At 38.9% G+C, this 17475-nt stretch overlaps 1 protein-coding gene across 1 annotated transcript; it reads left to right on the top strand.

Annotated features, from left to right (window-relative positions):
- Window positions 1–10739: 10739 nt before the first annotated feature.
- Window positions 10740–16584, top strand: LOC108680175. Its single transcript, XM_018168947.2, has 3 exons — window positions 10740–11341; window positions 12651–12834; window positions 13345–16584. The coding sequence occupies exons 1-3, from the start codon at window positions 10932–10934 to the stop codon at window positions 15397–15399; spliced, it is 2649 nt and encodes an 882-aa protein (XP_018024436.1). The 5' UTR covers window positions 10740–10931; the 3' UTR covers window positions 15400–16584.
- Window positions 16585–17475: the final 891 nt, after the last annotated feature.

The following is a 17475-nucleotide window of genomic DNA, read 5'->3' as shown; positions in this document are numbered from 1 at the left end:
GAATGTACCAACATATTTGCTTATATGCCCTAGGAGCTAATTCATCAATTTGAAAACATTTTGATCTAAATTCACAAATTGAAAAAGTGAAAACATATAGGGATTAATAAAGAATGTTTTCCACAATTATCACGTTCGTTTCAATAAAGTCATTTATTCATGAGAAAGGTTATCACCACAAAATTCAAAACAGAGCAGTGAACTTTCCCTTGATGATTTATCAAGAAAAAGTTCACTGCTCTTCTTGACGCTTCATCACCACCAACAGCGATGGAAAGGAGGACTTTTAGGATAAATCTGGTCGTGTTGTTCTTTCTTGAATTGAGCTGTGGAGCTTTGACAGGAATACAATAGCAACATTGTGGCGACCATCGCATTGTTGCAGCTCAATAGGTGAGACTCCATCATACTTTATAGCAACTCGACGAGATTTGCTCGCTCGACGAGAACAAATTTTTATGGCGAACTGGCGCTCTAAGTTGTTTGCAGTGAAACACCTTTGAGTATAATTTATAATAATTGTTTTTTTTTAATTGGCACGCTTGAATAGTGTTTTTCTTAATAAATTTTATAAAATGTAAGATAAAAAATGCTCGTGGGCCAAAACGAAAAAAGTTTTGACCAATTTGGAATGTTGTTGTTGTTGTTGTAGCAACGTCAACCACTAGTCCGTCCCGAGGCCGATGAAGCGCGCCACATCGATTGGCTGCGTCCAAAGATCGAGTGCCGAAAGTTGTGTCGGTTTGGCCGGGCAGTTGAACAAATGTTGTACGTCGTGTGGGCCGATTCCACAATCCGGACATACGTTGTTGACATTGGTGTCGATTCGGCTCATATAGCTGTTGAGCAGGTGGCACCATCCCGACCGTAGCTGGGCCAAAGTGGTCCTGGTTGCGCGCGGTAACCGACGTTCCTCCGCGGCGATGGGTGGTGGGTAGCCTCCGAGCATAACGTTCGGCTTGTAACCGGCTATTCCGTCTGCTACTGCTCGCCTGTGTATGTTCATCAGGCATTGTTTGTATTGTGTGTGATCGGCGTTGAGTACTTATATGTATTGACCAATTTCGTACAAGTATGATGTTACATCTTTCCTGATATTTCTTGGCGGTCGCGGTTGTGTGACGATGTTCCGATTCGGGTGTTGGGGTTGATGGCACGCTAATAGGTATTGACGGGACAGGAGGTCGTTGTGTTGTTTGACGGGTAGTAGTTTCGTTTCCGCATGCAGGTGATCTACGTCGGACATGAGGTGACAACCGGTGACGACTCGCAGCGCGGTGTTCTGCGCTGATTGTAGAGTTGTCCAATTCGACGAGCTCAACTGTGGCGTCCAAACAGGCGCAGCATAGTTGCGAATCTTAATTAGAAGCAAATATTCAACAAACCTCACAATTACGCCGTTGAAGATGCGTCGCGGTGAAGACTCCCTTTTCAAAGGCGGCAAGCACTGAACAATTTTTAGCGAAAGCCGCACAATAATTAAGTCTGCGCCGCCCTGAAGCCTTGTCTGTCCTGAAGCCTTGTCTGTCCTGAAGCCTTGTCTGTCCTGAAGCCTTGTCTGTCCTGAAGCCTTGTCTGTCCTGAAGCCTTGTCTGCCATTATTGCAAGATTTGCGCGTATTGTTCGTTTGTCGCCACACTGGCGTTCGTAATTGCAGGTCATCTGTGACAGGTAGCATTGCTGGGGCTCTCCTCATTTGATTTCGGTGCATTTAAAAATTTCTGAGGTCGGTGGCGCTTAAACGGGAAACTTTGAAGTTAAAATTTGTTAAAAAGTTGTTTGAGGGAAAAATTTTTGACTTCTCTTAAGCAGAGATATGTCGCACAATATTCCTGCAAATTTTAGTGCGCCGTATTTGGTGGGTTGAATTATTGTAATATTATGATGCCGCGCTCCTCTGCTCTTCATATGATACAAATAATTTTGATTGTGCCAATAAAGGAATGTAAAATAATCTATAAATTTCTCAAATGAAAAACCTGTTTATAATAATTAAATATGTATATGGAAATTTCATATTTATATTTTCATCATCTTTTTCATTTTTCTCGTCGTTTCGTTTGGTTTAGAGTTCCTCTGATTATAAGCAACAGTGGAAATACTTCACTTTCATTTAAACTCTTTGGTATTCCTCCCAGTAAATATCATTTAATAATCTTATTTCCTCATAAAGGCGGTTCACTTTATAATACTCTGACTAATCTCCCAGTAAATATCATTTAATTATCTAATTTCTTCATTAAGGCCTTTCATTTAATACTCCCCTCAGTAAATCCTCCCAAAAAACGAAATGAGGCATCTCGGGCTCTTCCATTAGAGCCCACTTCTGTCACACAACGCAATTGCTATTGCCAGCCACAACAATAAAGACAATTGCAAATGTTGTGAACGCAACATTCGCTTCAGATTCCATTAGTGTTCTGTCAACTGAAGAGTCGACATCTGAGCTAGCAGAAGGAAAATTTTTTGGTGAGATTCTTAGTTATCGTGTTTGAAGATTTGTCTGTATTAGTAAATGACCTTTGTACATATTTGTAATGCTATTATTTATGAAAATTACTGAAAAATTTTATAATTGTATTTTGAAAATACATACCTACTTTTTTTATTTATGAAAATTACTGAAAATTTTATTAATTGTATTGTGAAAATACATACTACATTTTTACCGGCTTCCTTACAGAAACTATATTGTACTATAGAATACAGAGATCAAAGAACACCCTGGATGACATGCGTTTCGAATATACCTCGAGTAGATAATAATCGCGCTTTGAAGCTACAAGTACGCAACAAAGTACCGGGCGCACAATTACAAAATTCATGCATGTATTTGCAAGCAATTGATGGGCCAGACATTTGCACATTATTGAAGGTGCCAGCACTACATTTGCCCGCAGTTGCGGGAGTCGGCACTACATTTACAGGCGATTGCAAGGACACAACATTTACACGCAGCCGTAAGTGCAGGACACACCTTTTACTAGTTGCATGTGTGGGACGCACATATTCTTAACCCTCCTGTAGTCTTGTCTTTCTTATTTTCCTCCCGTCAAAAAGACCCAAATTTCCTACCCTGAACCCAGAGGGCATAGGGCGTATACGGGAAATAAAGACAACATGAAGGGTCAAGCTTAACCGATAAGTTGTCATAACGTGACACGGATGCCGCCTGTCAATGTGAATGGGAGACGGATGTTGCGAAACAATAACATTAAATATGCAAGTAAGTCTTATAGTGTACTATTATCACCATTACTATTTTCATACACATAGTAATCGCCTAAGAGAAGACGAAAGATATAAGGTTGGGCATGATATTACACACGCTATAGCAATATTATAAGGAGACAACTATATAGGGACTATCAGGAGCAGCAGCAAGAGCACTAGTGCGAAGGGTGATCGAGGCAGGCGAGGGTGCCGTTTAGGCCGCAGCTCATTTCCTGAAGGATTTTTTTACCGTTCTTTAGATTATTTTGTGTATATTTGTCGTTGGAAAAACTAAGACAATGTGTGCGAAATCTGCCGAGAAACGAAATACTTCACATGATGATTTCGAAGAACTCAATTGTGAAATGAAAACTGCAGGTCTAACCCTTGCAATTCCCTCATAAAAATAATCGGTGCGTCTCTGCTCTAAAATTTTGTATACGTACGCAATATTTATCCTGTCCTAAGACTTTTTGCTGTAGGAAATATAACGGATAATGGACCAGTAGATAGAGTTGGAAAACGCAACTTCGAAAAATATCATTGCTGCATCAGATCAAAAGTTGTCCTGGAATGACTGAGCAATGATTTCGTCCGTGTTTTTTATTCAAAGCAGAAATATTCAATTGTAAACAAACTACGAAGCAATATAAATACACAATTATAAACATGCAACGTGGAATTCGCCTTGGCTGGTGCGTCTTTCTGATGAGGCGTTGGGATGGCCATGTTTATTCACCAAATTTTTTCCTCATAATTTACCTCGCTTTTGGTGAGGATATGTTCAACATAATATCGTGTAATTCATTATTTAGCCAACATTGATAAACGCCGAATATGCAGTTTTTAATTAAGCTGCATGGTTGCTTCCCATTAACCCCAATTCGACGATCACAGACAAAAAAAAAAATTAGCTTCACTCTCCCCAAACAAAATGAGTTAGCAGGAACCTCATTGCGGTTTATCTTCACGCACTCTTAATTCTTCTCTTTTTAGTTGGGAAATCCGAGGATTGGTTGATCGACTTGACGACAGCCAGGGCTAAAAATACCTCGAGACCATTCCCAGGAAAAGTCACACTCTTTTCAAAACCAGTGACTCAAATGGTCATGTATTTCTTTTTTTCAGCGGCACTCTTTCAAAAATTTTATTAAGCAATTAAAAAATCTTGGTTCTATTAAAGGGCTTTCAGGCCGAAATTTCAGGCACGAAGGGGCAGAGCAGTCAGGCAGAGAATAGGACACTCAAGTTCAGGCCACCGCGCGGCCAAGCCACAACTCTGATTCGCTCCAAGTTCTTTTGAAGATCTATTATTTTTTGTGGGTATAAAAGCTGCAAATTTAAGGGGTGGTTTAATGAAGCTAGTTTGAAGTGAAATATAATATTATAAATTTCTACTGACAGAATGGTTATTCAATTAGCTTGTGTGGTTTGGAAATTAGTGATTGTTATATTAAAGCAGAAAATTCCTGGAGACGCTCTCATAAGCGTGAAAGAGTGCTGTGAGAGTGCAAGAACTCGAGGTTCTCATTATTTCCTCGTTTGGGAAGATGATAACTGTTTTTAGTTTACGAGTTTCGGATACAACGCCTGGTATTTGAATTTTTAATTACACAAAATACATTATTACAAAAAAAACATAAAATTATAAAATTATTCAAATGTTTTTATTTTATCTCTATGTTCAATCACGTCTGTAAACGTACGTATTTATAATACAGTTATCATACATTTTTAAGTGATTCAGATGTTCCATACAGTTGGGGAAAGATGGGGCTTAACACAATCGTTGCATACTCATATATAGCTAAGAAACTAAATTTTTGTATAACCAAATAAGCAGAAATAAATGAATTTCGCATCATCTTTTAGTGTGAATTAAAGTATTTATTTCTTTTATTATTTACCTTTGACTAGATAATATGTTGCCCAAACAATCAATTAAAGGGTTCCAGAATGATTTTATTACGGCAAGAACAAAGATCGCCTTAGGAGGCTATCATTATGAATCACAGTTAATTCCTTCACCTCTCGAATTGGTAAACATTAAAGTAGAAAGTCAATAATTTCAGAGCATTTCTGATGCTTCGATAATTTGCGATACCTAAATTGTCGGAAGAAAATATATTGTTTTAGCTACGAGTACTTTCCATGGAAGAAAACCCAGCAAGCGAGGCCATCCAACGTTCCGAGTACATGACCTTATCTCCGAGGCTATCGCGACCCGAGGCCACGACGCCAAGAATATTAGCGGGTCTGAGCTAATATTGGTCGAGAGTAAATATAAGCAGCGTTCTACGTTTGCCGTGCTAGACGTGATGAAATAACGTCAATGCAGCTCGCAACACGACAAAGCTTTCGACATGGCAGGAGCCGAAGAAAAAATCGAGGTTGGGAATTCCATGTTGCTTTGACATTAGAGGTCACTTCGGTCAGTCAATTCTCCGAAATCTGGCGGTCACTAAGACACGTGAAAAAACGTAAACGAGCGTAAATTCTAAAACTGTATTTGAATTTACATTTATAGCCGAGTAAAACCACGTAGCTTTATTGAATGAACAGGACAATTTTAGGGCTCGAGCTCTAACGTTCGAAAATAAACGCCAATTTGTTATATCTTTCATTCCTAGGGCCCGCGTGCACCTCAAGTAACAAAGAAAAAGTTGCCCTCCTTACTGGGAGTAGGCCACAAGCTAGGAAAAGAACAGTGACTGTACGCACGAAGCTTGTGAACGGGAATTTCCGGGTACAAAAAAAGACGAAACTTGTGACATCAGCCTCCATTAGTGACATTTTTAAGGCAAATGACCGCAGATTGCCTTCGCGTTGTAGGACCCACGAAGATTGAATAAAAGTTAACGTTTCCTTTGATGATTTTGCTGAAGGTCTTGTGTAGTTTGGGAGCCATTCATTTGCCGAGATGACTCGCTAAATTCCAGGCGGCGTTGTCCTTATTCTTCCTGTACCGTGTCTGAAGAGTTCCCAGTTAACTAACAGGACATGAGAGTAATTAATGTTAAGGAATTCTGATTAGAAACTTATGATATATGCTTTACGGGTATAATATCTCTGGGCCAAAAAATGCTAATTTATAGATTTGACATCAAATGACATTATAGGAACAAAATATTTATGCAGAAACATTGAGGGCTTTTTTTAGTCATAGATTCTGTGTCATAGTCAAAACATAATCTATTTCCAGATCATAATTATCCAGAAACAGTTCTTATGTTGTGTAAATCTATATGCTATAACATGGGATTTTGTTGAAGCGATGTAACGCACCGAAATTCTTGGTTTTCGTTACTTAAGTTAACATAGAGATACAATTTTTCATTCTCTTTCATTTCATTTCATTTCATTCATCTTATATGCCATAACTTTTGTGCTGTGCATCATGCGTGCATGCATGCATGCGATACCGTCATGCATGCATGGACACATACCATTTTTCAGACTGGACATTCTTGATCGAGAATCATGTGATTGATGGTAATTGAGTAGATGTTAAACTCTTTTAATTAAAATTTTTTCTGTTAAATTCTATATATCTCTCGACGCCATCGCGGCAAAACGAATTCTCGAAGCAGCTCGGTTGTAAAATCAACCTAATACATCAATCTGTTGATAGGAAGTAGCTCAACAAATTATAAAACAATGATAAATAGGAGAGAAATGCAAGATATAACGGTGCTCTTTACTTATATTTATACGATTAAAATGGTTTCATGTTATATGGTGCGAATACTTGAAATACTTGAATACTTGAAATACGGATAAAGAAGAGTAGTTTTGCACGAACGAGTTTATCATTATAACGAAAATAGGGCAACGCACTGCATTTAAAATCACTTTGCTTTACTGAATGCTTTGGGCTGGTGCATGAGATATTTTTTGCACGACTCCGTAATTATACCTACAGATGACCACAGACAACTTAATTGCAAAGACGAGAAATTATTGCCAAACCAACGAATTCGGTTGGGACCGAAAATTTCTACTCGAAGCATTTATTTTATATAACTAGATGAACTTCTCACTTTCGTGTCTAGTGAAAAGGAAAATAAATAAATTATATCTTGAGAGGCTCGATGCACTGAAATTTTTTCGCTTGATGCTGACTAGATATCTTGAAGATCAAGATCGTTACCAAAAGAATCTTTGATCAAGCCTCATGTTCTTTTCAATAGTTTTCTTTGCTCTTCTCTATGAAGGTCTCGGCACGAGGACATTGCGTATTTGAATGATGCAATCAGGAACAGCTGAAGGTGTTCCAATGCTAACGGTGGTCAGTTGGTGCAACAGCAATGGTGCAGTTACAGGACCTTGTGAACTTAATTAAGTGTCTTATTTACTGTCCGCAGAAACCTTGCCTCGTATTGTTTCAAATCGTGAAAGAAATGTTGCCGAACTTTCAAAATTTTGAGAAAAAATTGCGCAAGAAGTATCTATTAAATTCATTTATGTCAGAAGTTTTCAAACAACAATCTTCTATATGTTTTACAACCTTTGGCAAATACTAAACTTATCACAACAAATAACAAAAAAATTTTCAATTTATTAATATTTCGAGTGGATAAGTTTGTGGCAAAATTGGAATCAAAACCAGTACGTAGGTGTTCGGTGATTTTAATGAGGATTGATGTGCAAAAACAATTGACTATAGGCCAATCCATGATCCACGTACTTGTATACAGTCAAGTTTGCAGAATTTGTAAAATTCTACCGTTTTAGTGACAGTGTAAGTAGGAAATGAGCTTCTATCTACATAATTCTCATTTATTTTTAGAAAATTATTTGTTTGCGATTATTATCCTTATATGATTTTAATCGTTTTCATGAAACCACGTTCCCTTCAACCATTAAAGTTTATTTCCAATACGAAATTTTTTGCGTGCAGAGCTGCTTCCCTTATCTTCCCGTAGCATGAAATGTGTGAATAATCTTGAATTTTTAGAGGCTAAGTTATATCTCCGTCTTAATGTTCGGTCTTTGGCTTCGTTTCACTTCTTGGCAGTACGTACCGTATGCAAAAGATATGAAATCAGTTCTCGTCCACGCATATTTGTAGTATCGCTTACCGCGAGTTAAATAGTCATAAGAAGTAATATCTGAGACTCACAAGTCCACTGACAAAGTCCGCGTTGGCTACGCCTGGTATATGACGTCTGCACATTCACATTCATCGCCATGCAATGCTGGATAATGGATAAGTTACTTTGCTCCTGCTCGCTTTTGACTAAGTTTGGATAATGACGTGAATTACGTGTTTATTATAAAAGTTGACAGGCCGAGACTGCATACTTCAAAACGACTTGCCAGAGGAAGATCGTATAAAAATAAAATGAAACCCTGCCCTATGATCTTATTTCGGGCAGGACCAGGGGTCGTAAAATGATCCTTTCGTAAAGCAAACCTATTTATTATACCATTGGTATTAGTAGAAAGGACTTCGATCTGTGTCGACTGTCGGGTTTCAATAAAAGTCATTCCTTTCACGATTATACTGTACTTCGCTAAGTCGGCAACCCGCGTGCATGCAGGGAGCGTGTCTTGATGTTTCTTCTCTCATCATCTATAGATTTTTATGCGAATTCACTACGTTTTTGCAGTGCTCAGGTCATACATCAAACCACAGTCGCACGACAAAGCGCATTTTCTCATTTATGGAAAAAAGGCGCTATTGTGCTCGTCATGTCCTTCCGTCCGTCTGTCCGTGACTTCACGGACGGACGAGAAAATACGCTCACTGTCACTGCAGTGAGTACTGATCTAATTTTTTCAAATCTGACGGTTAGCAAGTTGGTTTGATCATAAGGCAGGACGTCCGTAACTCGTGGCTCCGGTGTACGTACGAAATTTTACTCATTTCACTAACTCTGCTTGTATTTTTTCAGCATAAAAGACTTCATTATATACTTATAGCAATGAACTCTGTCTTTTTACATTGAAAAGTGAGCGTCCCCTAGCATTCGACGGCACGCATGATAATAAAATGTATATGTAGCGTAGCGGTATGTATAACCAATGAACAAGCTAAAGATAAATACTACGTGTAGATATTATCACATACGTTAAGGCATTTTTTCCTCAAAGAAATAGATTCATAGATAATTATGGCATTTATGAGCAAGTTCCTAGAGAGCTGAGCCAGTCGGAGCCTGAGCAGGGCGCGAGCGGCATCATAATTTGAGTTGCGGACGAGTTTACGTTAGGGCTAATGAAGATTACAGAAATATATTGACGTAAATAATATTCTATGGCCTAAATCTCAACGAACATGGGCTTAAACCTACATGATTTATGAATCGGTGATTTATGAGCGGAAACTGATGGCAGTATTGTTTTCTCGTAATTCCATCAATGATTTAAGAGGTAGGAAAATGAATTAATCTGATTGATGGTTTTCGCAAGTAGGGATGCAAGAAGAGCAGCATGGGCTGGAGCAGGAGCCAGAGGCTGAGATTTAGTGTCCATCACGAGACTTACGAGGGTCTCACGAGACATCATTATCAGCGATTACGGCGCACCTGGCAGCTTATCATAAATTGAACAAATTTACTTAGGACATGAAAAACGGAAGGGTACGGACGCCACGTACATGAATTATAATTTTGTTAATAGTTTCCGGAGCTGCTGTATCATCAGACATGTATCATTTATAAATGATGACATGGTATGTATTCACATGCATCCCCTGAGTTGACGTTCTATTCACGCGTCATAATTTTTTACAGAAGGAGAAGCTTAGGTCAACGTATTGGGCCACACCTATTTTTTCCGCATCGAAATCATTTGCTTGGAATCTATGAAATTCTCGAAAGTTCCACTGATGCATCCAATAGCAGAATTTATTTCTAATAAATTATTTTCTCTCATTTTTCCTTGGAAAGTGAACTACGGTGATATCAGGTAGTTAGCGAGCGATCTCTAGAAAACAGAGCTCGTTAGAAACCATAAGAAGTCAGTCCATGCACTCGGTTGGTCGCTTTCCTTTCCATTTATTTGGGCACGCTTGTTTGATCCACTTATTTGATGAATCGCACGAAATAATTGCATTTGACACCGGCAATGTGTTAAACAAAGCTAGTTGACAAATTGTGAACATTTGTACAGAGGTTTCGAGGAGATGAGTTATAAAGGTACTTCAAAGGGGACACTTTTTGAATGAAGTTTACATTTACATTTCAATACACGGTATCTGCAAGGTCGAGAAGGTCACCTTGTTTTAGTTCAACCATAAATATACTGACCTCGTAGGCTCGTGTGCAAGTTACTATGTGGTTCCGGTGCTGACATGCACCCGTCAAAAACTTGTTTGTCTATCCAAGATTGTGCGGCAAAAATGCATTGCAGTGAGTTTTATATTGGAAAATTTCCCAGTTTAAGCAATAAGAGAACACTTCAGCGCGAGAGTTTGGAAGTATGTTGAACTCGATTGTCTTCTCCGACTATGAATTTTCTTGAGGATTTTTCATATGTCAGAATTGTTCATTTGCAAATAAGATAATTTTTCTATGTTCCAGGAATTCATAAAATGATGTAAAAATGCTGGTGAGAATTGATTCTTAACTTGATTATGAACTTGTTATTGCTCCAAGAAACCCCACTTGTCAATCATCAAGACAGCTCATTCAGAAAAGAATGAAACATGATGGCTTCCAACAATTGGTTCGTATTTATGTAATATCCGCGAAATTACACCCGGTCCCACAATAATGGTTCATGAAAAATGCTACCTGTTCTTTGTTTTCATATTCTGCCGCATTCACCTAAGCTCATTATCACAAAAGGATATCAACTCCGCCACGCACACGACAGCATTTCTGCACCGGCTGCTGTACGATGTTAAGCAAAAGCCGCAGGACGTTCCTGCATGGAAGCTGGAGCAGGAGTCGCCGTTCGGCAGGACCTGGAATCTAGTTACCGGCGAGAAGCATGACTTGCAGGACGGAAGACAGTGGCAGCTGGAAGACAGCGAGGGCTCCTCAATCAGCACTCTGGATGTGCGCTGGAGAGACGTTAGGTCGGCGGCCCCGGAGGAAGCTCTCCCGAAGACAATTTCTTCTTCTCTTTTTTGCCCTCTTAACTCCTGTGAGGCCAGGTCGCCAGCGACCACGTCTGAAAGGTGAGGTTTCATGCATTTAAGTGCTTGTTTAATAATTTTTATTGCTAATTCATATTAAATTCAACCTTTAACAATTAAATTCAGCGTGAACTCGAAAAATTACGTCAATCGATTTCCATTATTAACGAAAGCCAATTGGAAGCATGCCGACTATAGCTGCGGATTAATTGTTCACTGACTCAACCTCCCATCTCCACTCTCTCTTAACGTCCTATTGAATAGCAAACGCGCATCAATTTATTCGATCAAATTAACTTTCTGTAGTTTGTTGCGTGGATACCAGAGGCGATCAGGTTCTGCCGTCGCTTACATGCATGTGAAGCAAGCTTAAGATTCAGAATAAGAAATCATTACAATCTCTTATTACTTAAAAAACGTTGGTATGGTATTTTTTGGAAATTTCCATCATGGATTTCCATCCCATACACGAAAAAATTATTCAACCCTGTGAACTAATAAAAAATAAAAACTGCGACACGAATTTGAAAGTGTAGATTGTGCAAAATTAATTCAAATGCATGAAGTACAAGTCGACGGAATAAAACATTATATTTTGCATGAGAGTGAAAGAAAAGGTTGACTAAAAGAATTAAAATGGCAACAAAGTCCAATGGTCGTACACTCGGGTATTGCTTCACGAGATGGCAATCAAGTCTGCGGAAAGACTGCGTATTAAAAATCCCATTTAAGTTGACTCGCATTTGGAAACTTTATGCATTGATTGCTTAGTAAAATTGCCGTGATTTTTGTATTATATGACAGACAGTTCGGTTCTTTCAAATAATGCTTATTCTGCTGCAGTTTTAGACGTTCGAAGAAATATCCTCAGTAACTGCCTCATCTGTACAGTTCGATTAATGGTTTAGTTCTGACGACTCACATCAGTGGGTCCAGCTCTCACCTTCACAAACGAGCATGAAATTTAGCAATTCAATTAATTCCTAAAACGATGAAATTGGTCTCTATTCAATCAGTAACGGTATTATATACACTGTATGTGTTATCTGGTAGTATCACACACGTGCATTAATGATCGGTCAAGCACTGGACTCACATTTTTCTCTGTGAGCGTAGGGGTCATGATCAATCATACATGGCATTAGGTGCGGTTATCCTCGCATTTCACCATCCTACGATACATATTTGACAACTGAACTGAACGATACATCAACGTTGCATTTGTGTTCCTCTCAGAGCGATACATCAATTCAAGATAACATTATTTTCTAGTCAATTTTATCCCAGCAGCCTTATAGTAAACTAATGATCACAAGTGTGTTGATGATGGTACCTAACTTATTGTTCACAGCGTTGCGTGCAAGTGTGACCCTCTATGTTCCTACTACGGAGACTGTTGCGAAGACTCAAAGTTCAGGGACCGAGGCGCGCTACGCCATCCCGACGCGGAGGACCGGGAGACGGAGCTGGGGCTCCCTCCGCCCCCGGACACTTGGTTGTGCCTGGAGTCGACGGGGGCCACGCTGCCCTATGAGGTTTATTGATGCATATATGAGTCGGAGAAAATATATGTTTATAGTATATTGTATAGAAAATATTATATGCATGTATGTATGTTGTATACGTTTCCATGCAAATGCGTATACGATTGATGAGGTTGAATGATTCGTATTTGCGGAAGTTGGTTCCGCTGGTGAGAGTAGAATTTCCGAAAGAGCGAGAAGGTTTGGGCTCATTCCCAAAAAACAATACTCGAGTTCTGAACTTCGAATAAGTAAAAAACATAACGCACCTAAAAACGTCTATTTATAGAATTCTTGTAACATTTGTTCAGTAACACTAATTTTGGCATTTGTTGAAGCAATTTGTTTTTTAAGTAATCGATTTGTATTACTTCCATATTAATTCAACCTGAAGAGTGTTGGTAAAACGTAATTTATTAACCTTGAAATTTAATAAATTACTAATTTAAATAATATGATATTTTAGTATACATATAATATATAACAATTTAAAACCATCTAAAAATAAGAAATAACCTACAGGGCGTGTACGCCGTGGACTCTTGTCCCGCTGAATCTTACCTGGAGGACGCGATGAGGTGTGAGCTGAACGTGGCGCCGGAGCAGTACAGCCCCGTCATGGACATCCCAGTGGCGTCAGCATCTGCCCACAACTTGGTCTACCGCAACGCCTTTTGTGCTCGCTGCCATAACGAAAACGTGTACTCTAGTCGCTTCGCAACGGTTGTCTGCTCGTACCCACTGAGAAACCGGCAGAATTTGTCTACAATGACGTATTTAAAAGGTCGCAGAATGTGGACTGGAGTCGTTAATACTTCTGACATACTTGAATGGGTTCCCTCAAATAACGTTAATGTAACTTGCGCGCTTGTGGCAAGACCGAAAGAAAAGATTGGCAGGTCTTGCGTCAGAAATGTCATCAATGTTTGTAAAAATTCAATCGAGTGTCCAAAATATCTCGGTATTGTGATGGACGCCAATGGCACCAAATTCAAGAACCGGGATTGCGCGATATGTAACGGCGTTCAGCTAAGTGACATTACGTGTCCTTTTACTGCAAACGTGGCGCGTTCAGTATCGCCGTATTATGGGTGGCATAGGCTAGTAGGTTTTGAGATGGAGCAAGGAGATTGTTCTAACACCGAAAACGTGAGTGATGATCAAAGTTTCTGTTCCACCGTTCAGTGCAATCCTGCTCAAGTGAACAACAGTTGCGACGTAGAAGTTATCAGAATAAAGTTACCTAAGCACGCTCCTTCTCACATCAGTTTCTACTGCCTCGCCATCACATACAGTATCAACAACGTGACGATACTCCTCAACAACCGCCTCTACGTCAACGAAACTAATGAAGAGTATCGCTATGGCGAGTACGAAGTGGCCGACGACGGGTACGTGAGAGTATGCCGATTCTCGGACCGTTGGACCACTTCCATGAAAATCTCCTTCCGCTGCTTCGTTTCCTTGTCCTCATTGGGGTTAATTTTACACATCTTCATATTTATTGCTTTACCTAAGCGCCGAAACACTCCAAGTAAAAATCTATGCTCTTTAAGCATTGCCCTTTTTGTTTCATACATTCTACTTGCTGCAGTATTTCCCTTAAATGATAACAGAGTCCTTTGCTATGCCTCATCTGTATTTTTGTATTATTCACTAATTAGTGTGTGTTTTTGGATGAACGTTCTAAGCATTGACATTTGCTGCACATTCCGGGCAACGCTGTTTACTGTGAAGTCGCACAGACTTTTCATCAAGTATTCTTTGTATGCATGGATCATGCCGCTGATCTTTGCGAGCACTGCTATCGCTGTGGATTTGCTCACGCCCAGACACTACTACTTGAGACCAGAGTTTGGAACTCTACATTGCTGGTTTAATAATAAGTGGGGCTTCTTCGTCTTTTATGTGCTCCCTTCGACGATCATTATGATCGTCAACATGGTCTTATACATAATTTCAGTGAGCAATATTTATCGGCAACACAGGGCGGGTTTAGCAGCTGCATCTACAATACAAAAACCTCAAGGTAAGGATGTGAAATCTAAAGTAACACGGACATACCCTCAGAAGCTTATAATCCCACCGCTGGAGCCTCCCGATAAAAGTCAACATCCAAACTTCGAATTCAAGCAATCAGTACTGGAACTTTTGAAATGTGATTCTCAAATCGCGTTAGACAAGTTCAAAGACAAGATGCAAAAGGGAATGGCTTCCCGCCGAGAGCTAAAAATCCGTCTTTTGCTCTATTGTAAATTAGCCTTGATAATGGGCATGACTTGGCTTGTGAGCTTCGTCGCCATAGCCATGAAATCCTCAATGGCCGAGCATATATTCATAATCATGAACGGACTGCAAGGCACTTCAATATTTTTAGCTTTCGATTGCAAGTGGAAGGTATGGAATGATCTCGTGAATAAGTTCTGCCTTGGTGATAAAAATGACCGCAGCAGTGCTGGAAGTTCTGTCAATTTCGCCAGCGTTATCGTTCAGAATACTTCTAATGTATCTAGGAACGTTTTACCTGCTCACGTACAAGACCTTTCTGGTGCAGGCGCAGAGGACACAGTCTTGTAATGAGCCTTACAGTTTCTTCAGTGTCTCAATTCGGAGCATGTAATGTCTCTCATTCACTCAATACGAAGACACCGAGAGATAGAACTATTCAGAAACTTATAGATTACTCACATTAGAATTAAAGTAATCAATTAGAAATAAATTAACCAATCTAATCCTTTTGTTGGTTGCAACATTACCAGTTCGATCAACGTTGAAACTCGTGAGCCTTTGTGCTATAGCTCACTGCATTGATATTTAGCGAGAAATCATTTAACCTTAAGTTTATTGATGCATATACCGTCGCAATCGCTATTCGCCTGCCAGTGCCCAATCTTTGTTACTAGAGTCACTGGACAAAAGGTTAAATTATAATTTCCTTTCATGATTTTCTAATTCTCGATGAGCCAATTAGCATTTACCTTGTCTTCGGGCGCTACAACAGATGGAAATGAACAAGTGACCAACCACGGAAGTCCTTGTGAATAAAGGAACTTATAATAAGGAGGATTTTACCAAAGCCCATGTCTAGGAGTCTGCCTTTATGTGTTGTTTTTTTCTACACAACTTTTACTTACGGAAAGAGTATAAGCATATGCATGATGAAGATGGGAATAATGCACAAGAAAGATGAGAGCGTGTTACTATAGACCATGACAATAACATAAGAAATTGTGTATATATTTATTAGAGAATGCATGTACTTGGTCGTTATTTCCTGGTATCTAAAATACGTGACGAACATTTAATCTACGACATGAGGAAAACTTTTACCCACTAAATTTTGAAGCAGTTCAGTGTTAGTTAACACTACAACATTTTTATAATTAAACGACTTCATAAATCAGAATCCCAATTAAATGTTGTCTCCGTTATTTAGTTAGCTTGGTTGCATGCCACTATCAAACATGAGCCACAACGTGGATGTATCAATCTCTGAAAATTGTTTGTGCAAAATTGTAATTCTCTGAGTGAAATTAGACGCCAAGTGTTATCTGAGATTAAATGTGAACGGGAGTATCGTATAACATCTCGTAAGTAAATAATAGCCATGGAAGCATTAAAATCTTTACAGCCATTGAAATGTGTCATTGAAGAAACATGATCTCCAGTTAAAATTACTGAAATGATGCTGCGTTTTATTCATTTCACCTATGAGGCATGCCATTAATTTGCTTCAGGCTTTGCGATTGACATTTATTTCAGCTTAATAACATCAAGAGAAGAACTGATTTTCCGCGTTACAATTTCTTACTCCCATCATCGATCTATTACCACGTTTTTCTTAGCTCGCTTTCGTGTCTGTGATGATCAAATCTTGCAATCGATATTTCACCAACTTAAAAATTTCCCATTAGCTAGCGCTCTAAAACTTTTAGGCAAGCTCAGCTCCCGATAACAATACAATAATCAATAATTTGTTGCACGTTTCCAGGCGTATAAACTCTAAAGGAACTCACAAGCAGGGGTTGGAACCTTTAATGCACGTCATCCTCGAGAGGATATTCGTGTTTAGACTGCGTATATCGATGATACGCTTCGTATCATCGATACGTACATCAAGTCAAGTAAATTGGCTCGCAACAACGTGTTTCGTGTGTAGCAACGGACTAAAAATGAGAAAATAAAATACTTAAAAAACTAAAAAGTAGAAAATAAAATGTCTAAAAAAAATTTTTAAATACCACGTTTTTCACGTGGACTCAAAAGTAGAAAATAATTTTTCGGCAGCTACTGATCTCTGTTTGCTTTCATTCTCTTGGTCTTTTGTATTTCAGTTAAAATATTTTACATCTAAAACGAAAAACGTGGGGCGCATCTTCATTTAGGCATGCCTTAATTTCAATTTTGAATTCAACCACTATTTCTAATTATATCAGCAATACACTTATCAAATGTTCAATGAACCATCATATTCATCATATCAAGTAATCACCAAACAATTATATGCGCCCCACGTTTTTCGTTTTAGATGTTGCAAAATATTTTAACTGAAGTACAAAAGACCAAGAGAATGAAAGCAAACAGAGATCAGTAGCTGCCGAAAAATTATTTTCTACTTTTGAGTCCACATGAAAAACGTGGTCTTTAAAAATT

This window comes from Hyalella azteca, unplaced genomic scaffold (genome assembly GCF_000764305.2).
Source record: "Hyalella azteca isolate HAZT.00-mixed unplaced genomic scaffold, Hazt_2.0.2 contig11259, whole genome shotgun sequence".
Taxonomy (NCBI): Eukaryota; Metazoa; Arthropoda; class Malacostraca; order Amphipoda; family Hyalellidae; genus Hyalella; species Hyalella azteca.
The sequence above is the reverse complement of the archived record's forward strand: the minus strand, read 5'-3'. Positions and strand labels throughout refer to the sequence as shown.

What these genes read in the sequence shown, in the direction of transcription:
- LOC108680175 (XM_018168947.2), top strand. Translation starts at nt 10,932, where the DNA reads ATGGTTCATGAAAAATGCTACCTGTTCTTTGTTTTCATATTCTGCCGC. An exon ending in CCAGCGACCACGTCTGAAAG is followed by an intron (nt 11,342 to 12,650) that starts GTGAGGTTTCAT and finishes TATTGTTCACAG; the next exon opens with CGTTGCGTGCAAGTGTGACC. An exon ending in GGGCCACGCTGCCCTATGAG is followed by an intron (nt 12,835 to 13,344) that starts GTTTATTGATGC and finishes AATAACCTACAG; the next exon opens with GGCGTGTACGCCGTGGACTC.